Raw genomic sequence first — 26,951 nt, forward strand, 5'->3', positions numbered from 1 at the left:
GTAGCAATCAATAAAAATTTAGTATTTGCTGGATTTGAACTACTTTTCCTAAGCTTAAGACAAGGGGTTTATCTATGGTACTGCAATGTCCTACTGCTTTTAGAAAATTAACTTTCAAAGTTCTTTTTCTTGTTTTCTTTATATCCTAATAAGCAGTGGCAAGACAAGCTGTGAGTCACTTTAAAAGTGACCTTGTATCAGGAAGCAATTACTTTACCAGAAGAAAAACCTGCTCCATTGAAGGTTAATCACCATCCATTGCTCCTCTTCCCAGTTAACTCCATATTTTACAAGATACCCTCTGCACAAAGTCTAATGTCTCTCAAGCACTTGAGTAAGTTTTGAGGTGTTCCCTGTCCAAATGTATGTCCACAGGCCCTGGAAAAACTCTCTTTAAGGAGAAAGTGTTAGTGGAAAAACCCTCTTTAAGGAGAAAGTGTTAGTGGAAAAACCATCCCATGCATTTAGATCCCTCCAGGCTGTAATAAAGTAAGTGCCTGAGCAGGATTAGTGGCAGACATTTCCCAGACCTATCTGAACCCACCGGCCCTAGGACTGTTTTGTGATTACAGCAGGGCTGTGTGACCTCCCTGCAGCACATGCCAGCTTTCCACAGATCAGTCTGCAGGACCAGCACTTGCTTTGCTTCAGCTGTCCAGGTTTCCAAAACCCAGAAAAGAAATTCAAAACACTCTGCCTCCCATCTCCACTGAGTTCTCAGAGCTCCTGCACTGGGAAAGGCCAGGCTGGAGATGGTCCTGCTGCTCAGATTTGCTCCAGTGGTTCCAAATGGCTGAAGAAAACTCAAGGAATGGCCAGCCGGCCACCCTCAGGAACAGAAGCAAATTCCCTGTGAAGCCCTGTCCCTTATACTTCAATAATCATATCAGAGCCATTGAAAAAATTATAAACTGTAACCGGGAGACAAGGAATAATCATACAGGAGAGGAGCTTCCTCTAAGAGCAACAAGCCACCACTTTTGGTATTTTTGTACCATTTCTGACACTGCTACACATTCTAATCCTGATTCAGAGTTGGTGAGGATGCTTATCTCCTTCCTCTCCAAGAACCACAGAAGACTTAGTGAAAAACCCAAAATAATAAAAATTCAGGAATGGAAGCCACTTAGAAAACTCAAGGGATTTTAATGACTGAATGAATAAGGAACTATTTAAGAAGCAAACAAGTATTTTGCTATCAAAGCACAAGCTAAAGAATTTAAAGAAGCCATAAACATTAGTAAGCCCAACATACAGAACTTGGGAGTAAGAAGGCATTTTACACACAAGAGTTTATCAACACAAAACTGTTTAATATTTATTAAATGACACAAAATACCTAGATAACAGACTCACTCTCTGAAAGGACATGTATTTACATTATTTACCAACTTAAGAAAGACTCTCTGTACCCATATCAGACTTATGAAACATAAAAAAGGTTTTGCTGCTTTTTGCATCAAAGGATGCAACGGTGATACATGCCCTGTTTGCAAGTCTGCATAAACTATAACTTTTTGATGCAGTGAAAAAGCACAATTCATATTCTGGTAGCTGAGGGAAGAGGCTTCTGAAAAGTAACAGGGTTAGTTTTTTCCCCCCACTCCAGACACACTCTGAAGACTGTTATACAAAAAGTATATTACATTTTTGAATGCTGCTGTACTCTTACATTAGTGTAACGTTTCAAAGAAAATATTCTCCCTACTGTTTGAGAGCACTAAAAAAAGTGGTATTTGAACATTTTTTTAGATGCACTTTTTTTTCTTTTAAAAGAAAGCATTAGGGCAAATGATATGTCTAGGAAAAAATGAAAGGCTGACAAAAAAAAAAAAAAAAAAGAGCTGAGACCAAAATATGAAGAACAGCTAAAGCAACTTAATAATTTGCTAGGGTTTGTTTGTTTTTTTTATTAACTATTTACTTTGGCACCTTTGTGTAAACTATAGAACAAAACAACGTTTACAACACATTTGCAATTACAGCATTTAAACAAAATGGTCACTTTTGAAACCAGCCAAGACAAAAAAATAGTCCATTTATGGGTATAAAGATTAAAAAACCTAAAATATATATTTCTAAGAATAAACTGCAATTTCTTATGAACAAGGTGCTATAAACTGCATGCAAGAGTCAGGATTAAAAATGTGTGGCCAAACAGACAAGCTGTGTTCTAGCCAGATGAGTTGTGGTCCAAGCCCACTGGAGTTTTTTCTTACAGAGATATATATGGCTCAATAGGCAGGCACATGATCCCAGCAAGAAGTTGCAGAGTTGTACGGCTAGACGACAAATCTTGGCTGCAGCTTTGTCATTAACCAGGAATGAGTGAGACCTTAGCAGAAGAGATGAACAAGTTCTTGGGGAAAAACCCATGAAGCTACAAGGAGAAGCCTTCTCCCCTCCCCTCGCTCACCCCCTCTCCTGGCCTGGCCAGGGTTCTCAAAGTCCATTCTTTGGGTTGCTTTAACTCGATTGCGTTTAGGGTCTGCCTCGGCTCGTGGAGTTCTGATCAGATTTGAGGATATTTTCTATATAGTATTTTCTGCATTTAAGTTACAGAAATAGACAGGATAAAAACGAACTAAACCTACAGACCTGTGCAGTTTGACTGAATGCAACACTTGTGTAATGAGGGAGGGTTTTACCAGAATGGGTATTTAAACGTGTAGTGGTGTTGGATTTATATGCTACAACAGACTGAATGGAACCAGTTCCATACTGATGTGCATCATCTCCTGTGTCCCAAAGAGTTAAGTCTTATGCTTCTTCCCCAATTCTCTTTAAAAGGAATCTTTTATTGGCTGAAGATACAAAACACATACAAGAAAAAGGAACATTGAATGCAAAATACAGAAGGGATATTTTTTACGGTGGGGGGCATTCATTCCTCCTCAGTGGATCTCTATTTGAACTCATACTTGAAGATTTGCAGGAGCAGTCTTCAAGTTTCTTACCACATAACTCTACTGTCAGTATTTTTCTCACAGAGGCAGGGGTGGTCCTGGATGTCTACCAGTGGTTATGCTGTAATAGTGTCAAGGGGCAAGGTAAACTTTCTGCAGATCACGAAGAGCTGTACAACAGTTAGTTGAGGGTGACTGCAAATAATTTAGTAGGAGAAAAAACCCACATTCGCTTCATCTGTCAGCTGAGGACTGCATAAAAAAGAGCTTGAGAGAAAACACAGCTGGAGAAAGTATGGAATTAAACAGCAGATAAAAAAAGCAATAAGGATGGGATGTGTCAGATAGAAAACACACACACATACACACATGCACAACCCTGAATGTGGGATCACAGTGATAGAAGTTGTAGGTCATAGAGAGTTAAGTTACACTGCCATTAAACAAAACTAACATCTGGCTTTCAGGAAATATCTGGTATTCCCCAGGACTATCAGTGCCTGAAAGAGGATGAGGTTTTTCCTTGTGCTCTGCAACACAGCTGATTGTAGATCTAAAGCCTGGCTGGGTAAGGAAGAACTGTTATGTGGAGGAGTTACCTTTTCTGCTGACACTTTTTTCCCATATATTCCTGGCACATGCTGCTATAAGCAATTAAAAAAAATGCATTTTGTTGAAACAAATCTCTACATTCAAGTGACTTACTCTCCCATGTCTTATAAAGATGCAAAGAATGCTCTCTGGTCATCTAAGAAAATATATTTTAGATGCCTTGTAGCAATACTTAACTTTCTATATGAGAGGTAGGCTTCTGGGTTCTAGGAGGCCTGCTAGGCTCTAGGGCTGAGTTCTTAAAGCTTTAAGTTAAAGCAATCCAAAGCAGGGCAGTCCTAGAAGAGCTGCCCTGTCTAAACCTTGAGGTTAATTCAAGTTTAGAATGTTGCAAAGCAAAACAAGTATTAAAATCCATTTGCAATTTTTGTTCTTACAGCTTTACCACAATAACAGTGTGGCTTTTCATAGTTATCTGTAAATAGATTCTCTTTTCTAGAGTATTGCTGCCAAGAGGTGAAGGCCTCCTACCCATGACTAGTAAAACCTGTCACTTCTTCCATTATGGCTGTTTTATGCTTAAAATTCCCAAAGGTGAACACCAAGTCTCACAGGCAAGCCATATGAATCTAATCTGAACTTGTTTTGTTGTAGCAGTTATTTAAGAATGGTGTTTGTATATACAGTATATAAGCCCACACCGCAAACTTTATACATTGTTTTATATTGGTAACATTTTGTCTTAATTGTGACCAAGAATATTTTCCATTAGATCAGCAATAAGCATAGCCTGGCTTATTCCCCCATTTTCCCTCCCTCAAGGGAAAAAAATCCAAGTGTGGGCATCAACCAAACCAATGGTATGTATAACTGAAATGCATTCTGTACAGTAAATTAAAAGTTTGCATGCAGTTTAAGCATTTTTAAAGGCTATTTTCTTATATTAATTAACCTTCTGTTTCCATTTAAAGATGTGAAAGACATCTGTCATACATCAAGGGACTCCTCTTCAGACCCAGAGACAAATGGAATCACAAAAGACCAGGTACTTTCTTTCAGCTTTCTGCACATCTTACTAAATAACATGCAAAGAGTTCAACAGCATTCTTCTTAAAATGTAAATAGTACTCTTTAAATGGGCATGTTAACCACTGAAAGAAGTCCACTCTACTATACTTTTCCATTACACTGCTTTCATTCAATCATCGGTAGTATAAAAAGTCAATTAACGGGATCAACAGGCTAGTTTATCCACTGGCAACTGTGTAGGACACCAAGTGTGCAGTAAAATAAAGGCCAACATATGTTTATGCAATATAGTTGTACTGATTCGGGTTTTCTTTATCTCTTTCCATGTAGTCCCTGTCAATTAAGGATTCTATTCTCTTCTTAAGGTCAGCAGGCTGCAAAATAAAGCACATGTCAGAATTACTACTTTGCAGTCAACGCCTTTTGGTTCTTTCTTTCCACTTAAACCAAATGTCTATACTGCTTAAGATGACTGAGGAAACAGAAATCACAGTTTAAAAAAAATCCTCTAAAAGTATCAGAGCTTTTAAAGTCTGCAATGTATAACTGATGGAAGAGAAAGTTACAAAATTAACTTGTCACCTGCAGTTAAACATAGATTTTTTTTTTTTTTACAGCAGGGAAAGATATTTACTGCTGTTTGAACTGAACTCTAAAGAACTGCAGTTCATGCATCACATACCAAAGCGTTTCTATTTCTGACTTTTAGCTGGTAAAAGATGGTACAAGTTTCAATTCCTCTTGATGCAAATGAGTTTTACAACAGTTTGGGTGCCCTCTGCTTTTGTTGGGTGAAGGACTTCATAAAAATCCCTCATGATAAAGAGTGAGGAAAATCATTTAGATCAGCTGTTATACTCCTACAAAGCCCAACTGCAGCTTATGCAATACTTACAGGCCTGCAGGAACTCACCATGGTAATAAAACAGAATGAGATGGCATGACCTTTCATTTTACATTTCTGTCATATATTTGAACTCCAACAATGCATCACTGTTTATCTGAAAACCCATTTTCATTTGTACACAACAAGCTAGTCATTATATGTTGCAACAGTGGGCTTCTTCAGCTTTGAGACATTCACCAAGATTTTATTTTAATTCCTAGATATTAAATAGTATAATCTGTCTAGAAAAACCACTGTACATTTATTGGTTACTAATTTATTAAAAAGTATCAACCAAATTAAGAATGTAATGCAGAATTGGTTTTGAGATCTGAAGCATTTTCCCCTTGTGCCCAAGAATGCCTTGCCAGAACACTGCAAATGCAGGTAACAAGGAGAGCCAGCTGCACCCTTACTGCTGACAAACTCCAGCACTGAAAGCCTTTGGAAGTAGATTTTATTAGTAACTGGCACTTCAAAAATTCCTGAAAGTGAATATTTGCCCTTTCTAATACTAAAGAGATGCATATTTTAGACAGAAGCACTGTTTAACTGAGGGCAGCCCAGGGAATATAAAAGAACTGTTAAAGTTTTAGAAGAAAAATCAGTAGCACACCTTGACTGGGAATTTGAGCTGGTTGTAGACCTCTGACACGAGCAGGTTGTGACTCAGTGTCTTGCGCATCTTCATGATCCGAACGATTGCGGCGTCGATCTGGTACTGCCGGTCCTGGAATACCCTCTCTGTAGTGCTTGCCTGTTCCTCTACCTGGAGGATCCATTTAGGAAAGTTTTAATGAGAACACCAGTACTGTCAAAACAATTCTTCTTCGTATCTTTAAGACGGTTCTCAGTGTAAGACAGTAAAGTGTCTGTTGTCAAATATCTGACACAAATCCTTTACAAATATAAAGACCGACTGTCTATTAGAAAAACCACTTGTACAAGGAATTAAAATCTTTGCACAGATTTTACATTGGACAGCTGTCAGGGAAAATTCGCTGTGAACTTGTTTCTATGTTCAACAAAATATTCAGTAAAGCTCCAGGGAATGATAAAGGATGAAAAGAACATTCCCTAATTGGAACTTCTCTTGAACAACCTTATTTAGAGACATCACTGGTGTCTTAGTATAGAAGCACACATTTAAATCAGCACTGGTAGGTATGTGCTGTCATCCAAATTACACGTGTAACTTTGACAGAGACATCAGCATGTACATCACAAGAGAGAGGAAAAAAAACTTGGAAATGGGCAGGCAACAAGGTTCTTAACCCAAGGATCTAAACCCCAGAGGATTAAAAAAAAATATACCGTTTCTTTCATCTGAATTTGGTTGATTTTTATCCTGAAGAGCTTATGTCTGAAATCATCATTACATGTGAATTTATCACCATCTTCCACATCTTTGCCTTTGGGGCTTTTGGTCAGTACTCTGGCTTTGCCACAAGCCAGAGATTGAAGTGTCCTTCTCAGCTCTCCATCCTCTAAAGCAGAAACAAGTTGTTTAGGTTTTTTTCAGTAAGAACACTTGGAAGTAGTTGGCTGTTTTCAATACCAACCTATTCCAGTGGCTTGCTTTATCTCCTCTAAACTGAACTCCTCTCCTTCATTAAACATGAGCAGCACCAGTGTCTGGAACAAGGAGACCTGAAGTTCTTTTTTGCCCTGTCATAAGGGAAATAAATAGACATCAGTAGGCTGGTTTGGGTTTTTTTTGGGGGGGGGAGGAAGGTAGAGGGTGGAGGGGAGAGGATGAGGGGAGCATGAGGAACAAGTCACTATTACATGTCAATTATTTCACTTTAAGGACATTATTTATTTGAGAATATGAAAGAATAGAAGTTACTTGTCACCTTGTGTTTACTATGAAATGTAGCAGAAGCTACAGGTCACAAGGCTGGACTATTCTATCCTGTGACAAAATTCACCCAAGATATGCATCAGCCTACTCAAGACAAATCTAAAAGCACTGAATGCTTAAAATTACAATTTGAAAGGTCTTCAAGTCAAAGTCTAACACAAACATTAATTTAAGAAACACAGTATAAGGAACTATAGAATCTTTGAAACCACCAAGTTTGATATTACTTGTTTTAGCATTAACATTTTTCTGAAAAACAGAACGGGTAAACATTCCTATTTCATAAGAAAATTTCCTGTCCGTGAAGAAATGCTGAAGGAGAATAACTGGAAACTCTTTTAAAAACAGTTGTGTTCTTGTACAATCCAAAACTTTACAGTAAGCTTTTCACTACTGAACTAAAGATGCTTGATGCTGTCAGATGATGTAAGGCCACCTAAGGAACTGCCCCTTTTTTTTCTCCCCACTATAAAAATTAGTGCCATTTTTAATCTGGAGCTAAACCCATTGAATATTTTCCTCAGTAGTAACCAACAGGGCTTTTTTCCCCACCAATACAGAAATTGGGTGCATCTTCTTAGACCTTACTACTTTACTTCATAAAACTACCAACTCTGAAAATGATAGCAAGAGGTTAAAAGTAATTGCAAAAACAATGCTAGGTTTTCCATCACAACACAAAAAAGCTTCCTGATATATCCCTAAAGTACAACCCAGCCTTGGACTTGACAAAGCAAAGGAGTAAGAGAAACAACAGACTCACCTCTTTAAATTCTGCTTTTAGCACACAGTGTCCTAGTGTTGACTGCCACTGAAGTTTCCTACCACTGTGTTTTCCTAAATAAAAGGTCTTGAAAATCTCCTGCAGTTTTACCATCTAAAGAAAGAAAAACCCCAAAACACTAAAACACAGTTTTCTACTTTAAAAGCATCCTTCCCTCCTCCACAATCAATTAAGCCTTAAATCAAGGCTTAGAATGATGACAGGAATTGCAAGAAAACAAATTTCATTTACAAAGAGACAGTTGTGCATTTCTTTCTCTACGCATGTTTAAAAGCAAGTTGCAGTTGATTCCAAGATGCATTTCTGAGAGGCTGATACTTGTAAAACCTGTCTGTGTTCATTACCTCTGGGGGCAGATGGACCTCCATAGGCACGTAGGTTGGCCAATAACCCATAGTCAGAATATTCACTGTTAGTTCAATGTTGCCAGGGACATTCTGATTTTGCATATACTGCAGAGAGAAATAAAATACATGGAAATAAAGCCGTGTTTATTAAAAGTATTTCAGGTAGAACTGAAAAGTTAGAACAGGTGTTGCAAGAGCAGAGAAGAAAGAGACCTATAAACTGCAAGTTACATACAAGAAAATTAAGAAAAGCACTTTTCTCAAGTTCTAAAGGCACTTCAACACAGGAAGAAAACAGCAAAAGTAGTGTTTTAGCAGACTGATGTGAAGATCTACCTCATTATGTGTGAATGGAGTAGAGAATGTTAAAATTTCTTTGAAATCAAAACACTGCCAGAACTAATGGGCAAAAACTTCCAAGTCAGGCATCAGAATATAGTGGTGCTAAAAATGTTTTAGAATTGGTGTTAAAATATTTTTTAAGTTTACAAATCTTTTATTGTTGCAGGTGCTACTTGGTTTATTTGTCTGAAGAAGGCAATTTCCAGGTTTAACTCTGTTACTCAAGAAAACCCTTAATAAATTCAGTAAAACTTTCAAAAGCACAGACAGCCCAGACTTTCCCCCAGTACCTGTTTGAATTGTATCATTATGTCTTTTGAAAGCTCCATATCTTTAAACATTCCTTCAAGTTTGCTGGTGAAAGCAGCTCCACATTCTATAAAAGAGAAAATGGAAATCTTAGAAATTAACCTTGTTTATTTTCAATGCCACAGAGTAGTTGTTCTAAATATCAGAATGCACTTTTAAGCAAGATGACCTATTTCAGCAGATGCTCTTACATAAAAGCCAGGATTCTAATTAAGGTGCATATTAAGGTTATATACAAGAAAGGGGAAAATGTTTTAATGTGGCAGCTATTTTTAACCCAGTCCTTTCTGCACATGGACCTGACTGTTCATCCTGGGACTATGGTGGCAGCCTGTCACTCAGATGACAATTCCAATCCCTACCAGCTGCCTGCCAAACTGTCTCCTGATGGCAGAACAAGATCAAGCTCTAAAAGTCTTACTCTTACCACCCCAAGATTCCATCCAATGGAACAATGAAGATCAGACCAGAGAACCACTAGCTGGCAGCTTCGTGTTCCAGACCTTATACAGAGTGAGTAACAAGTGGAAGTCATCCTTAAGTTCTCTGAGCACATCACTGATTTACTCAGCAGGGAACCTCAACTCTATCCCACAGGCCAAGATACACCTCAAGCTCCTGTTTTTTGGCTATTGCTGTTATAATTACAAAACTAAAAGCAAACGAGTCTCCTCAAAACCCACCAGTCATTCAAGACTCGCACAGGAGGCTTTTGCCCTCATGTAAAGGGGAAACACTAATGGCTCTTCTTGGAAGGCCTCTTAAAACAACTACTTTTAAAAGAAAGCAAGCTGATAGATATTTACCATGTTTGAGTTTGGAAAGCATAGATTTTTCAGCATCCACTGATGCACTCTTCCCAACTAATAGTCTCTTTGCTAGATCTTTTTTATAAAAGGCCTCAAAGACATCTTTTCCTGTAAGAGACGAGATTTGGAAGTGATCACAAATCACTGTTGGTTTTTAACAAACATTACCTACAAGAGGCCCAATTCAAAGCTCAGTAAAGGAAAAAGGCCTTCACAGGAATATTTCAACAGGTTTTAAGTCAGGTCTTGTTACTGACATTTTAACAGGCAAAGTATTTAAACAGCACTACACCAACAAACCACATCCACAGGGAAAGAACACCTGAAAATGCAGTCAGACTGCAAAAATAATTTCCAAGTACCTTACTGATTAAACAACAGTATCCCCATGAAAAAAATCCCAATACTTACCATATATGAATCTAAATATGATCATAATTTTATCCAGCATTTTTTCAAGTTCTTCATCAGTAGCTTCTTTGTTGCCTGCACGAAGCTTTGAATCTACATATTTAGCTAGAAGTGTTGAAGAATAAAGGGTTTAGCATATGCTTAATATAATAGTGAAACAAAAATTTATAAATCTAATATTGTGAAATCTTGAAAATAAAAATGATCCTGAAATCACCTTCTATCAGTTTCACCACAACAAACTTGATACCTTTTCATAGAGGCTATAGACTTACAAAAAACATTATGGGCCAATATTTTTTCAGATAAGGAATTACTGCATTTCAACTTTACTAGCATACACAACATTAAAAACATTTGTGCTTGTGTAGGAAAATCCTGGTCTATATTGTGATCTCAAAGCAAAAAGTCACTGTTGCTACAGATTGACATGGATATAATAAAAAAAAAAAAAGAAATCAGAAGAAAAATATATAAACCAGTTATTTAAATGTGTTGACTACACACTGCTGAATTCCTCTAGCAGATTACTGGCTTTTTTAATTTTTTTAATTTCAAATGGTGTGATAAGCACATTACAGTTAGGGAATTAATGTAAAAAAAGGAGGGCAGAAAGCATCACTCCACAAAACTAACAGCACAACCAACTGCAAGGCAGGTATTATTCACTGTGTGGGGAAGATGAAGGAATTCAAAAGTGCAGAGTGCCAGGCATGGAGCACAAATCTGTAAACAATGTTCTTTGCAAACCAGAGACTGTCCCCACACTGTGAGAGCTTCAGGGCATCCTCAGCTCTCTTCACTTTCACATATTAAGCCCCAGATATCTGCAGAGCCCTGAACAGCTCTGTGCACGTGTGCTGGTGGCACAGTTATGTAAGCTGCTGAAAAAAAATCACATTAGCACTATTGTCACACCTGGACAGCAGCCAATGGCTGGAATGCCCAAGTTCTGATGCCCTGGACTTTTCTACAGCCCAGCCAGTGAACTGATAAACAGAGTTATTGATATTTAATGCTACCCTCTCCAACAATTCCCTTGCATCAGGCAGCACAGGAAAGCCCCAGTCTGACACGCACTGTGCATGGATTGACACACAATTCCAGCATATCCCATCTGCAAGCTGCATCAGCAACTCCACACCCAAATTCTCACATGGAAGAAACTGAAGAAAAATACCTATGAGTTCAGCTGGCTTATTTGGTCTTTTGTTAATGAACGTTTCAAAGGCTTCTTTCATGGCATTTACAAACTTCTCATTCTTCAGAAAGCAAACATCAATAATATGGTCAACTTTGTCTTTAAAATCAAGAAGTTCTTGGACCATGGTTTTGTCTTTTTCTGGATTAATTACTATGGTGCTACCAAATGCCTGCAAAATAAAACATAACTTTCAATTAGCCTGAATAATTAATTTAAATGACAAGACTTGTAAACCCCTAAAGTTACCTTCTTAATGTGTTGTTTCTAGCACTCATATTAATTCCACTAACACAACAAAGTAGTATTATGAAGTATTTACTATATAATCATTCCTAGATTTTTTTATAGATTCAAAACCAATTGATAAGCGAATGGATTCAGAACTTTTGTCTAAAGAAATGAAGTTAAGCATGACAAAATTAACACACCCTTTTTTATCATCTATAGCCTCAGGTTTCACACAGGTAAAGCTCCCACTAAACTCAATTTTATTTAACTGTACTCCTATGCCATTCCAAAGCCTTCCTTTACAAGAACCATACTTTCTATGACATTTTCACTGAGAAATAAGATTAGACTTCTTAACTTAAGCTACTGCTCATTCTGACAGGAAATTTTATCAGGAAGAAGACAAACATTCTGCCATTACCAAAATAACTATTGCAGAAAAACAGCTGTCCCCCAAAACTAACAATAAGCAAGATTATAAACTCCAAACTTATCTGGAGTTCAATAATTCAACTCAGTGTTCAGTATTTTCTTTGACAGGGCCAGAACAGTTACTGTACCTTTCCCAGGATGTTTCAAAAGCTGTCTATTAAACACATGTTTATAAGCAAGAATATATAATTTTTTTAAAAATGCAATAGTTTATAGAGATGACTCAAGTATCTGTGTATAAACCCCACTGATGCAGTAGTGGTACCTGTTCCAGAGTTTTAGCAACAGTACCTTTATGTACTCAATCCAGTGCTGCAAGAGGACCTGTACTCCACCTCTTACACGACTGAACAACTGATACAGAAGAGACAGGTCTTGAATTCGGTTTTCATCAAGAAGGTGGTTTAAACCTGCAAATGCAAGAGTTTCAGAAGGAAATTAAAACCAGTGTAACCCAAAGAAAGCATGGCTTATTGTTACAGTGAGAGACCTCTTCAAAACTAATGTTTTTTATCAAACAATTACTGGGGGTGGGCAGGGGGGTATTTTAAGCTACCTAATTTAACAGCAAAACACAGAATGGCTGCCTGAACCAGCTCAAACCTTAAAAATTTGTTATTACAGTGGATATCTTGGGCTACACGTACTTTACATAACATCCTTATCACAGAACCTTTGCTTACACCTGCTTTACTATTCTCTAAAGATTTGAAAAGTTTACACTGTACTGATCTGTAGGAAAAGTTCCTTGGCAAGGCAGCTCTGAGTCTCAACTCCAGCTGTAAAATCAATGTTAATGTCTGAAGGCAAGCAGCTTTGAGGAGAGTCTTCACCATTCACATTTTAACTTTCTGGGGGAGAAGGCCTGATGCATCACAGTAAAGTCCTAAGCAGACGGGTAAATATTGCAAACTTGATACTCCTCTCAGTGAAGAGTTTGTTAGAGATGTGCAGGAAAATGCTCACATACTTGTTTCATCCAGAATCCAGCTACTAAGGACTTGGCCATTTTATTATTCAACTCTTGCTGCCCCCGTTTCTATTTCCCAATCCTCAGGACAACAGAGGGTCATTTGACTCCACAGAGGCTATTGCAGAACTGAGGCAACCTATTCCACTGCTCAAATTGTGCTACATTTCTGAAACAAGCTGCTTTTTGTTAGGAGTACTCAGTATTTCTCCTTTCTGTTACAGCCATAATTTGAAGGCTACTCTTTTCTTTACCTCCAAGTCTTTGAAATGCTATTTAACAGACTTAACTCGAGGCCCCTGTTCTAGTTGTCCTTTCTCTTTGCTGTGTATCAGAAGACAGCACAGCATCCCCTCACCTCCAACAAGGAGAATGGGACTTGCCCTCCCGCAAAATGGTCAGTGCTATTTTGTGTGTTAAAGGGTGTTAAAGAGTGATGGAACTTGTGTCCTCCCCCAGCACCTGAAACTGCCACTTTCTCTTTCTGCACAGGAATTGAAAGCCCTGAAGCAGTAATTAGAAACATTTCTATAAAGAAGAAAGATTACCTTTCTGAAGAATGGCTGTTAAATGTTCACCTAGAAGTTGCTTTTCTACAGTAGCAATTAGTGGCTTCCTACAGAAAAAAATGATTAGAATTACTTTTCCTTTTCCCATTATTAACACTTTTAAACCTTGTTTTGAGATTATGTTGACTACATTTTCATTAGGAGTGCTCTAATTATAAGTGGCTAAGGACCCAAAATGGTTATACACATATTTATCCTTTTCCCTCCCCAGTAAGCAATCTTTTTTCTGTTTGCTGACTGATGATTTTAATTCACACAATAAGTCTGTTGTACATGATCTGTAGGCAGCTGGACAATGATTCTATCAGGCAAGAAGCTGGGCAGAAGTTTGTCAAATAATATACCTACTCCTCTTTTATGGGAGGAGATTCATGTCTTGGGAGATAAACCAAGGAGATAAAAAAACCACACCTCAAGTCAAGAGGTATTAAAACAAAATAGGGAATTGGCCACTAATAATGGTGTGGAAGAAGGAAGCCACTAAACAAGTGAAATGTTTTCAACAGCTGAAGGAGGAAGAAAATAAAAATGTGTGATGGTAGTGATAAAACACCTTCCTCTCAGAGATCTTATAAATGACCTACATTTTTTATGGCTTAATGGTAGGAGAATATTTCTCCTGCCCTACTAGTCATGACTCCACTTAACTGTGTGTGAAGAAATCCTGCCTCTAAGTAGAAAACACTGAAGAGTGACACTATTTGATAATTTCCCAGACTCCATAAAGAATATACAAATATTTTAATGAAAATATTCAGAGTCCTTAGTTTGAGAATTCTCTATCCTGGGACCTATCTTTTTCAGGTAGGACACCAGTTGATTAATTGCATTTCAGCAAGAAAGAGACATTTGGACTGTGAGTGGCAGCCTATTTTTCTCCAACCAAATACCCAACATTTATGTAAAAATAATGAGTGACTTAGAAGAAAAAGCTCTTAGCTGTGTGAGCCAAGACACTGCTTCACTGTAAAGTGAAAAGCATTTGATAGACAGTCAATAACTGAAATAAACTGTAGCTATTTAAATGGCCTCATCAGAAGAGGAGCCAAACAGGTAATACCACCAGGCAGAGACAGTACTTACTGTGTGCTCTGATCTAAATAAGTGATTATTCTGTCTGCTTCTTCTTCCAAGCGCTTGTTGACATGGTGAAGATATTCTGGAACCTGAAATGCCAGAGTAGTTTTGTATGTTTAAAAAACCCCCAGAACAACCAAGAAGGGAAAAAGAGAGACAGTACTGGTCTAACAGCAGCAGCAGCTCCAGCTTTAAGCAGAAATCATTAGCACTGTGACTGAAGGCAACTGTATGTGCATTTCTTTTTCCAGAGTACTACAAAACAAAGGTCACATTATTGCCTTGCACACTGGGTAAGGCAGCAGCAAAGTTCCACTCCCTGACACATGCTTTGTCATTAGGCACAACAAATACTGTTAAACATTCAAAATACCTCTCGTTCCTGCATAAGCCTCTGTCCCTCTGCTGCATACAGGCGGTTTGTCTCTTCCAAGAATCTATGTTCGAAAGAGTCCTGATAAATCTGGGGAAACAACAGCAATCCAGGGTAAAGCTTACTGAGCACTAAATAAGGATTTGAGCTATTTATTGGTTTAGAGGTGAAGCAGGTTTACTCACCTGCAAGTCAGAAAGCATGCTCAGAAGGCTCCGCAGCAAACTCCTATCAATAGCCTCCCCATTTCTTTCCCTCTCAATCAGCAGAAGAATGCCATCAATAGTTTTGTTCTGAACCTTCTGATCACTGATTATATGAGTTCTGAACAATTCTAGCCCCATATCCCTAAAAAGACAAGAAAGACTGCTCAATAAATTGCATAAGAATAAACCTCAGATATCTCTATTGTTAAAACCTGATCTAGATCAAATAAAGAGGCCAATACTAGCACTGCTCATTTCTCTGCCCCCAAATCACTCCAGATGAACAAACACATGAACACTACAATAAACCATGACAAAGCACGAACAGTAAGCTACAGGTTTTAAAGACCAATGCAGATATTTTTTCCCAAATAACCACACAGCTTTTGCAGCATCTTTATTTTTCAGCTGGTTGACAAGATGTTGGAACAGCAGCCTTCACGAGAAAATCATAATGCCACCCTGGGTTCAAATTCCATGGTTAAGTTTTTGGACAACGTTCCTTTTTGTCCATCACTTGCCAATCTCTAATTCTTAGGCAGGGCTTAGAAGAACTCAGTGACGTGAAAGACAAGGATCTCTGCTTTGGGTGTCCCAGTTAAAACCTTCCATGAATTTGAAACTATGGGTCTGGACACTTCAGGAAAAGTCAGGCCCTCCAATCTCTGGCAAAGAAATTCAGGTGGTGCCAAAGGCATGGCAGGGCATAGACTAATTATTAATAATATGGGGCGGCAGAAGTTGAAGTCCAAAAGAGAGCAACTTGCTTTTAATTTAAGTAACTTTTTCCTTCAAAAATACAGAATTTGGAATACTGTACATGCTAAAGTCAGTAACTGGGCACACCAAGCCCTTGCACTTTGGTTGTTGACAAGACCCTTCCTTTAACTGTGCAACTGGAGGCTGATACCTACTTCACTGAGATTTGGCATCACAACTATTCTAGAACAGTGCTGTAATTCATGGCAAATAAATTAAACATCTCCCTTTGCAACAAGGACATATGCATTTATCATGTAATTTACAGGTCACTACAAGGTTTAAATAAAAAACCCACAAAACAACCTGAAAATCAGCAAGATATAAGCAACTTTAAATGTACCCCCAAATAATTTTATTCTTTGTGTCCTTACCAAATAGATGGCAGCATGGAATTCTGCAGTACGTAAGTTCGATCCAAGAACAAAAAGATACTTCTAATCATAATCTGTCACGAGAAGGAATAAAACAGCCACAATCATTTTACTCTTGAAACTAAAAAGCAACACAAATTATGCTCAACAACAACAAAACTCCCATCGATGGGAAGTGTGTGCTTTCCTAGACACTGCTATTTATTTAACATCTTGTGCCAATCCCAGCATGATGATCAGTGTGACACTTGGCATGTTTCTGTATAACAGAACAGCTCCTTGAAAAATAGGTATAAAAGAGAAAGGTTTGCATAAAAGTGACAGTGGGGAGCTGGGGGTGTGTGTGTGTCTGCATACTGCAGGCAGAAGATATTTCAGAAGTTAGAAAAGGAACAAAGTTAAGCAAAACACAGGCTGCAAGGCAACCGGTTTTCCTTAAAAAGACAGAAAACTTACCATTTGTCTGCAATGATCTTGCCAACATTTGTCTATTTTCTTTAGGAAAAGGACACTATCCAATGAATCCATGAAGAAATCATTAAGAAAATCATCATTAATAGGTAGTGCTAGCAATGAAAGGAACCAATCTTATCGTACTTTTTAAAGGCACTTAACAGAGAGCACAACTCACCTACTCCCAGAAAGAACCAGTTAACTTCTTGTAACGTGTTTATTTTTAACGAGGGTCCTTGTGTTAATAGTCAGAAATCAAAATTATCTGAACAAATTAAAAAAAACCTATCTCAACACTTCTCAGTGTTTTGTTTAATCTCCCATTCCTATGGAGCAGAACACAGGTCCACACCTCCACACCCCAGAAACCAACAATCACAAACACGTGTACGAGCCCACCACTACACAGACACTATAATTTCAGCTCATGCTAAGGGATAAATTTTGCCCTTGAAGTTTATCTTTTATTCAGCTCACTGCACAGTTCTGGTACTAATTAATATCTGCTTAACAGGATCTCGATCTGATGCAACTCCAAACTTTTGAAAGTAAAACATTTTGATCTCCGAATCTGATCTGTGCTGCCAGACCACGAGTATTTTTCAAAAAGAAAACAACAATTACTTGTTGGAAGACATTTCTGTTTATCTAAGCATGGCAAGTTCAGTATAAAAAAGCCTGATGTGATACAGCCAATACAGCCTTTTTAAGCCTTGCTGCAAGTCTAACATGAGCTTCTGTAAGATGTCAAAGTGTTTCATAAATACCAATGAAACTTTCTCACAAACTTTTCAAAGGGTTACAGACATAAAAGAATGAGTTGTGTTCTCTGATGTCCCACAAAAAAAATGAAAACAAAACCACTTGTGCAAAAACCAGGAATTCAGATTACCGTGGCCTAACGACATGAACTAGTCAAAGAAATCCACCACTTGCAGGTAAAATCATTTTGGCTTGTCAACAACTAAAAAAGGATATTCTCTGAATTGGTGAATTTGTGCTTTAATGTGGTCTTCACAGATCTGTCTCAGTTGTTTGTACAAATTTGCAGAAATCTTGTAGGAGCAGAGATTTTCAACAGCCTGAAGTAAAGAGAAACAGATACTAAGAAATCTGTTTATATTTTTGTACGTGACTTTACAAGGAAAGGGCCCAAACAACCATGGAATTCTTCTGGTTCTCACAGTTTTTACCATGTAAAACACCAGAGAGAGACATGGCACTGTGAAGGTAACAGGAGACAAAGGCAGGCCATGAACAGCTCACAGATTATCAACTTCAGCTCGAGTATTGGGATCTCATATGGAACTGCAGGACTGGCATCTCTAAGAACAAGGATGTGAATTTAATAAGTTCCAGCAGCTTGCTGGGCTTCATACCTCAGAGCAGACACTTAATGTCTTAATTTTATTAACTGTTGTGCTCTGCAGGGGAAAAGCACTGCTAGTTTAATTTCCTCTTTCAGTCCTTTCCTTGATTAAGCTTCCCTCATCCCCAAAAGTACATACATATACATATTTTATTTATCTCCATCCACCAACCCCATGCCTGAGTAAGTGTAGTTATAATCTTGAACATTAGTAGCATGACTACATTCCAGATGTTTACAGTGACAAATCCCAATTTCTAGATCATCATCAAGTATTAGAAGAATTATCACTGTGCTTCACAGCAAGTGAGAAGAAATTTAATGTGGGCATGTCTTGGAGACTATCAAGCAAACAATCATTAAGTGCATAAGTGTATCTCCAGACTTTTCCAAAATTCATATCTATTGACCAGATTTGGAAAGCAACTGAACAACTTTAACTCTTTGCAGACTAGTGACAGAAAATATATGATTATTCTGTAAAACACCTGTAGAAGCTAGAGGAGAGATATATATGATTTTCAACTAACACTTCTTGCTATTATTTATTTATTGGAAAAGACTTCAGTTGCCAGTACCACCAACTCCTAGGGAAAAAAAAAAACAAACAAAGGACTGGAAGATCAAGTTTGTTCCCCAGCACCTGCAGGCAACTGTGCAGGGACCACAGCTCAGAAGCACACAAAGCAAATCTACTCCATTACACTCAAGTCCTCCAGAATCCTTCCCAACAGTCCAGACAGTCACCAATAAAAGCACAGCAACAACCAAAACAGCCAAACAAGGAGTTCCTCGATTTCTCCTGGATACCAATGGCAATTATTGACGAGTGCAAGTGCACTACATCCAGTACTGGCTCCAGGATTAAAGAAAACCCCAACAAATCAAAACCACAAACAAAACAAACTTCATAAAAACCAAAACCCCACAATGAAACCATCCCACACAATGATAACAGCAAAAAAACCCCAAACCTGCATGAGCTTACTGTCAGAATTTTACAGGTACAGCAAGAGAGTGAGTGTGCCAATTAAGACTAAACCAGGTCTGAATGGCAATTATAAGGAAAGTGGAATTATCAACCAAGTATACAATATTAATATTTGGAAACAGCAACAAGTTTAACTCTCAGCCTTAACATTTAAGACCAAACAAATACAATGATGTGATAAGAAAATACAACCTATAGTTCACTGCTCAGAACAGGTTATGGGCTGTGCTCAGCTCTATTCCACCACTGTACCCCCAGGTTCAGGCAGCAAAGGAGGAAATAACCCCATACTTCGGTTCAAAAGAACAAAGGAGTGGAAAACACTGAGCATTAAAAGCCTGATTAGACCTTCAGCAAGTGCAAACTTCCTGGGTTTCTTAATTTCTTCCACTTACTTTGGAGGAGGCAACAGAGAGCTGGGAAGGCAAATGTTTTGGATGGACCTTGCCTGTCACCTGTGGAACCACCGATAGTCTGGCCTTGACCCACCAGCCCAGGACACCAGTGGCCCCTTTCCTGGGCCTCTGGTCAGCTCATCTCAACTACCAACACTGCCATAACTCAAGAAGTTTAACTCCATTAAAAAAAGAAGTATCTTCTTTTGAGGTGTGCAGCAGAACTTTTGCAATTCCCCTCTGTGCTGGGATAATGGTGTCTGCCAAGGCATATTTGGCATCAGATCCATTTACCAAGCAGCTGTTCAGAAATGGCATTAGTTTAGATAGCATCTAAAAACACTAGTGATTCCTATTACTATTTTTAAATCAAGACACTTATTTTTAGATTTCTGTAAAAAGAGAAAAATTTCATACTTCACTGCACTCTATTTCACTGAGAATTATCTAAGTTATTACAATGTTGAATCATTGAGATTTAAAACAAAAAAGCTTATCTTTTGTTTTCTGACCACAAGCAACAATAAATTAAGCCTGTGGTAAAAGTGAGCAGAAACTTAAGTAATAACTGTGAAACAGAAGCAAGGATTTCAAGAGAACTTTGTATTTTAAAAAAAATTCTGGATATCCTTCAAGCATTTAACAGTTATTTGCACAGTTATTTAGTCTAGAGTAATTTACAATACCAGCCAGTACAGCTGGTTGTAACTTGTTATTAATTTCATAAAGTTTTACAAAAATAACAATACTATATATTATTCAGTTAAAACCCCACTATTTTTAGTTAATTAATTGAGCATTATAAATTACTGACTCAAATCTTCATTCACGAAGCTTAGCCATGATGATGATGACAAATTACTGTAGTGAGCTAAGAATGCACTGCACTGAGGAACTGTGTGCCACGAGGAATGGCAATTTATTCTTCCTTAAATCCGTCCCCAAACCTTGTGCAAACCGGACTTTTTCCCCCCCACAGAAATGCAACTTGTACTGAAAAGGGGAGGGCAGGGGAAGAAGAGACACTAAAAAGAGATGGTGAGAAGGCTACATACACACAGAGGAACAAATCAAACAGCTAACCAGGTAAAAAAGGCTTTAAAAGTCGAGCAAAAAGTTCAGGTGGTTCTAAATACCCAGCCAGGGCAGCACCGTTGCCAAGCCGCTAAAACCGCAATACTGGGACGTCTGTAGGGAAAAGGTGAGGGGGGGAAACCTCCCCAGCACGTTCAGCTGAAAAAGCAGAAGTGGAGCTTATAAAAAAGAATCAGGAAATGCCCTTCAAGTCTGATCACTTCCTAAAATATTTAAGACAAAACAATCAGAGCTGCTGCTGAGAATAAATTGCTGGTTCTCAGCTGTTAGAAGAGACAGATTGCTGCAATGCCAAAAAACGACAATCAAATAAAAACAACACAATTCCTGGAGAAAAAATGGTATTCTATTCACATACAAGAAGTCAATAGAAAGTTTCAGCTTTTAAACGATCTCTGATACTTGATTATGGACAGATAATGTCTTCAGAAATTATATTTTAATATAAATCATCTTTTTCTTACCTAAACACCAATGTTTTAGGATTTCACATTTTTCCTTTAGCAGATAAACACCATATCCCCAAAACAGAAAATGGAATACAGATCCTTGCCTTATTTAATTATTGTCAACTGTTGCAAGGGAAACCGTACCTTGGATTATGTTGTGGCAAGTAAAAAAAAAGAAAAAAATTTGAGTTCAATGTTAGGTCTTGTGAAATTTTTACTCATGATTTTAAAATAGAAAAACTATTTGGTGACAAGTTTTTCAATGACAAAAGCAGCTATCAAGCAAAATGTCATATTCTTACCACCATACCAAAAGTGTTTTAAGCAAAAAAGTCCTGCAACAACCTAAAAAGCCCTACCCCATCCCTTTCACTTAACACACTTACCTGGTAGAGCTCTTCTAGATTGTACTTAATTGAAGTACTGTTCTGGATAGCTTCTACAGCTTCTTTCAGTTTTTGCCAGGTTTCATCTGTGTAGTTTTCAGGCAATTTGGGTTTATCTTTAAAAGAAATTACATAAAGTTTGAGAAAGTGTTTAGATAAAGCAGCACCTTTCACAGAAATGAGAAGAACGTAGCTTTGAGGGGAAAAGGTATGGGTTGATGCTCTAGATTTGAATTTATACTTACATGAAAAGAGTAAAAGCATTCATGTAAAAGCAGTATCTTATTTACATTTGAAAGACTAACACATTGCAGAAATTGAGAATTGCTCTTCAAATACACATCACAGCACTTGCAGCCCAAAACAGTAGGTGTGGTTACAAAAATCACAATACTGTTCCTGGAAGGGATTAAACCAGCAAGAACTGTCTACATCTTCATTCCTCTCACTACCAGGACAGCAGAGCCAAAAAAAAAGTGAACATAAAAGGTGAAAATGGTGGATTAAAAGATACAGAGTTGTGTGTATCTTATTTTTTAATTTATTGCTCATTAATTCTACTCTCTATTAGCGGTCGGAAAGAAATCCTCAAGAAACATGCATGGAAACACTGTAATTATAATACAAGCTTTATGGTCCCAAGGAAAACATTCCAATTTTAAAGTAATCCATTTATGTCTCTCTTGGGTTTGGCCAGTGGATATTTGTTAGAGTTAAGCCTCCTTTAATGTTCAAACAGCTCAAGCTTCACAGATCTGACCCCTCTCTGTTATTTTTTCTGCCTCTTCTCTAGAGATGCCCCTGCCCTGCAGCACCTTCAGCAAGACCAGAGCATTTGCAACAGGCTCAGACATTCCCCAGGTCACATCCTCAGAATATGAGAACTATTTCAAAATTCTGTGTGTTCTCATAACTAACTAAAATGACCATGTTTGTTCCAATATGCACATTCCCAAATGGAGAAAGGAAGGAGAAGAAAATTTAGGGAGAAAGATGACACATGTGCATCCATGCCATCAACAGGTGAAACTGGCCCAGAGTTTATACTCTATTATAGTTGACTTTTACATACCTAAAGGTAAAACACAAATTTTAAAGCTTTATGATTTCCTGAGAAATAAGTAACAGAGAGAAGTAACTTTTTTTGTTCTCTCCCAAGCATTTCCCTACAATATTGGCAATATCCCAACATTAGCTGCATTGTAAGGACCTGGAGAGACAAGTGACTACAGACTTGCCTATTTTCACTAGCAACTCCTGAGTACACTGCTCAGCAGTAAACACCAGGGACGTGGATTTTAGGAAGTTATTTAAGTTGTAAAGGATGCTACTGCTATCACACTAAGATAAAGACAATAATTTTAAGATTATTATTCAGTTTAGTATCTGAGAGTAAATAAAAAGCAAAGCTGTCACATTACTGAGATGCCCTTTCCAAGCAAGTGATTCAAATACCAATTCATAAGCAACGATGATCACAGCACCATGCAAGCCGTGACATTTAACAGGTAATTTACATGTGAAAAGTTAACTTCTTCTAAAGATACGGGTGTAAAACAACCAAAGAGTGGCTTTCCTTCTCACTGTGCTGCATCATAAGTCTATATTTTAAAATAATCAAATTAAATGATGCTGCTCTGATGGGTGGAGAACATTTCTAAGAATTGGAACCTTAAAGTTTCACTGGGATCGTGAATTGCTGTAAAACATTACAATGGGTAAAATAATCCTAATCCTTACCTAGTGCAGTACCTCTACTGAACTTTTGTGCCAATTGTGTATTTAGAAATCAGCTATAATGTCGGTAATATCTTTTACCCCTCCCCAACCCCAAACACACGAGGAAGAAGAAACAACTCAAGAAAGCAAGCTATTGGACTGTTCTGGAAGGCAGCAAGAGGCAGGAAGTAAGAAAAGTCCATGATTTCCTCATCTTTGTAGGGAAAAAACGACAGCATTTTAGCTTTCTGCCTACACCTATTTGTATTTTTGTTTACTAGAAAAGGAAGCTGCATCATAGCAGAAAAGTTTCACTTCTCTGCTTCAGCTGGTCTCTAGTAACAACACCAGAGAATCTCAAACACATCTTGTGAGAGACTTTATAAAATAATGTAAACTTGTAAAATAAGAGTAAGTTAAGACAGAGAAAAGAAACTACTATTATAAGTTACAGTGAGGATATTACAAGGAAAACACTCAGTAAAAATCTGAACTACCTACTTCAAAGGCAACTGGGAAAACCAGAAAGGAAATCCGCCATAAGAGCCTGATAATCACCTTAGTTTCAACATTTAAAACTAAGCACAGGCAGATTAACCTATAAACAGACAACACTGACAGAGGCAAGACATGTAGATTCAAGGCCAATTTAAAAAAAAAAACACGATCTGTGCAAAGACTTATCATAAACTAGGTTAAAATAAACACTAAGCCCTGAATCAGGATTACTAGCAAAGAGGTATAAAACATTAGAAGTTTGAACGGAGGCAATTTACGCACTTAGGTAGTAAAACCTTTCATCTAACATACAAGTTAAGGCCTTCTCGACTGACAAGAGTGAAAGGAGCCTGAAAAATAATTCCAAGCAGCAAAGTGTAGCTCAGGATGTGTACATGACTGGGCAAGCACGCATCAGAAAACATTATTCTCCTTTACATAAGTATAGAAATGTTCGCCACAGAAAAGCCTTTCCCGTAAAACCTGGAGCTATTTGAAAGGAACCGGTTTTCAGGCTGAAAACAAAACATGAAGTCGAGTGTCAGCTCCCCCTAAGTTGTGACAAATTATGGCCTGTTACCTTTAAAGTTCTTGATCACTAATTTCTTAGCAGAGCCAGGTTTACTGTTGGCGAAACTGGAAACAGTAGAGGAGGCAGCTTTGGTCAGGCCATTTGCATGGTGCCCCACGGCCACTGATGAAATTAAAAGGCTTTTATTTTTGAGCTGCTGTTGGTGCTGCTGCTGGGAAGAGGCAGCAGGAGAGGAGGAGGAAGAAGACTCTTCAGCCATCTTCACATCGAGTCCAATAAAATCCACGGAGTCCTCAAAGCGCAGCTTCTTCTGGAGGTGATGGTTGGAGGAAGCAACCCCTGAGGAGGAGCACGAGGAGGTGGTGATGACGGAGGAGGATGACGAGGAGGTGTTTTTGGAAGGAGAAGAGGTGCAGGAGGAAATGGAATCAAATTCTTCTTTTTCGGAATTGCTGTTGCTGCTGTTATTTAACTTTCTCTTCTTGCAGGAGGAGCTGCTGCTGGTGTTACCATCAGTGGCAGGTCTGACCTCCTGGGCTGCAGCTGGGGGGTTGGGGGAAGAGAAACCTGTGGGAAACATGAACACACAGAAGTGAACAGGCTGAGGGGCATCAAATCCTTGTGGTGTGACAAAGAGAGGGAGAGTTTTAGAGCCAGTCTCTGTTTGCTGTCTCTCGTGGGGGGGTCTTTCAACTCCTCTCTCTCATCAGTGGAGTCCTTCCGTATTCCCTCTCCTTCTCGTTCTTCTTTGTCGGAGCAATCACTTTATCTCCTCTTCCCCTTTTCTTTAATACTTTGTTTCTTCTCGTAGTTTGCCTCTGCCTTCCTGCTTCCTCTCCTTCCTCAGTGGAGCGCCTCCGTTCCTGCCTCTCACCCCCCACCAGCTCCTCTGGGCTCTGCTCTCCGGCAGCGGAATGCTCCACGGCCGCCCGCTCCCCCGGCTTCTCCTTGCGCTCCCCTCCTGCTCCGGCCGCCTCGTCTCCGCCGAGCAGCAGCGGGGCGGGCTGAGCGCGGCTCCCTCTCGCCTCGGCTCCAGCCCCTGGGCCCCGCACGCCTCCCGCTCTGCCCCGCGGCCGCTGCGCTCGGGCCCCGCTCCCCCCTCTCCGGCTGTGCCCGCGCTGCTGAGGGGGGACGGCCCGGCCGGTTGTTATTGTCACCGCACGGCGGAGGGAGCGCAAAGATGGCGGCGCATCCGCCCGCCGTGCATGACGGGGCGCGGCGCACGGAAGCGCGGCCGGGGAGGCGGCGGGACCCGCCCCGGCACCGGGGAACCGCCTCAGGGACCGCCCCGGCACCGCCCCGGGACCCGCCGGAACTGATCCCGGCTCGTTATCCCCGCGCTGGCGGGCTCGTTCTGTGTGGTGGGACTGCGGAGTCGGGGAGTCTCGTACCGGGGTCCCGCCCCGCCCTGCCCTGCCCTGCCCTCAGCCGGGGCGGCTCCCGGGCCCTCACCCGGCCCGTCCCCCCGCGGGTTCCGGCTGCGGTCGCTGCGGTGCACGGCGGGGTTCGCTGGAGCCCGGCCCCGGAGCCTGCGGCCAAGGCCTCGGCCTGTTATGGAAATGGTTTTTTTTACACGTATTTATAAACAATCATTTAGCATCAGCTTTTTCGTATGACTTTAATACATACGGATTTGCATCGGGTTACAGCCTAGTGTGTTTTTTTTGTTTGTTTGGTTTGGTTTGGTTTGTTGTTTTTTTTTTTTTTAAACTTTTGGAAGCAAATACAGAAGTCGTGGCCCTTCAGAGTCTTTTTTTTTTTTTGATGCTGGTGGATCTGTTACCAAAAAGGGCTGTGAACTCCCCGGGAACGTTGTTATGATTCAAACGCTGTTGAGAAACGGCTGTGGAAAGAGTAACAAACCAGGCGATGAGGTTTTTGTTCCAGGAGGTTCTCCAAGGATTTCAGCAGAGAGCGCACACCTGCCTGCCTGACAGCAGAGCTCCTCGGGGGAAGGCTGGTGGCACTTCTGTGTTTGATAGGAAAAGATACGCTAACTTGTCTTGACAGAAACTGTGGCGCATAGAGATAGGAATGTGATGTTACTGAGGTTCTTCTGGAGCATGTTTTGTCACTGAGTCACCGTCAGACAACTCCTGAGGCCTGGAATGTAATGCTAGCGATGTGTAGAAAAGTGCTTTTTCCAGATTAAAAAAAATACATCAGCAAAACAAAGCTTAAGTCTGTTTTTGACTGGCTTTAGAACAGTTTGTGGGTTCCCAAGGCTAGTACCTTACATTCCAAGTCAGATGTAACAAATTAACAGGTTTGCTAAGTAAATAAAACTTATGTGACTGTGCTGTAAAATTTTCCTCTGTTCTCAGTAACTGTCATGTTCACTTAAGCCAAACTAGTTAAGGAGTGTAGAGCTGTAAGAGATACAAAATTTCTACAGATTCTTGGTTTGTTGAAAGGATTAGATTTAAAAAAGAAGAGACATGATTAAGTGCCCCTTCTCCTGGAGGTGCAAAAGGGTTATCCTGTCCAGGAGTCAGTGACTCTGTCCCATCAGTGAGAAAATGCAGCTCTGGGATATGGAAGAGCAGGTGACGGTAATGTAAAGTGCTGGGGATCCACGAAGAAACCAGGTGTGACGGTTTCTCCCCCAAACTTATGAGGGAAGAGATTCTAAA

General features: G+C 39.4%; 1 protein-coding gene across 1 annotated transcript; it reads right to left on the bottom strand.

Moving 5' to 3' along the window:
- Nucleotides 1-1,126: 1,126 nt before the first annotated feature.
- CUL4B (cullin 4B) lies at nucleotides 1,127-25,520 on the bottom strand. The gene is made up of 20 exons (XM_027716388.2): nucleotides 24,367-25,520; nucleotides 21,570-21,685; nucleotides 17,863-17,966; nucleotides 16,888-16,957; nucleotides 16,432-16,505; nucleotides 15,278-15,440; nucleotides 15,093-15,182; nucleotides 14,726-14,808; nucleotides 13,622-13,689; nucleotides 12,395-12,513; nucleotides 11,420-11,612; nucleotides 10,240-10,344; nucleotides 9,826-9,936; nucleotides 9,001-9,086; nucleotides 8,366-8,473; nucleotides 8,001-8,114; nucleotides 6,936-7,041; nucleotides 6,688-6,860; nucleotides 5,990-6,142; nucleotides 1,127-4,861 (listed from the first exon to the last, which is right to left on the bottom strand). The coding sequence occupies exons 1-20, from the start codon at nucleotides 24,896-24,898 to the stop codon at nucleotides 4,766-4,768; spliced, it is 2,664 nt and encodes an 887-aa protein (XP_027572189.1). The 5' UTR covers nucleotides 24,899-25,520; the 3' UTR covers nucleotides 1,127-4,765.
- Nucleotides 25,521-26,951: the final 1,431 nt, after the last annotated feature.

Source organism: Pipra filicauda, unplaced genomic scaffold, assembly GCF_003945595.2.
Source record: "Pipra filicauda isolate LSUMZ 115617 unplaced genomic scaffold, ASM394559v2 scaffold58_size5111680_pilon, whole genome shotgun sequence".
NCBI lineage: Eukaryota > Metazoa > Chordata > Aves > Passeriformes > Pipridae > Pipra > Pipra filicauda.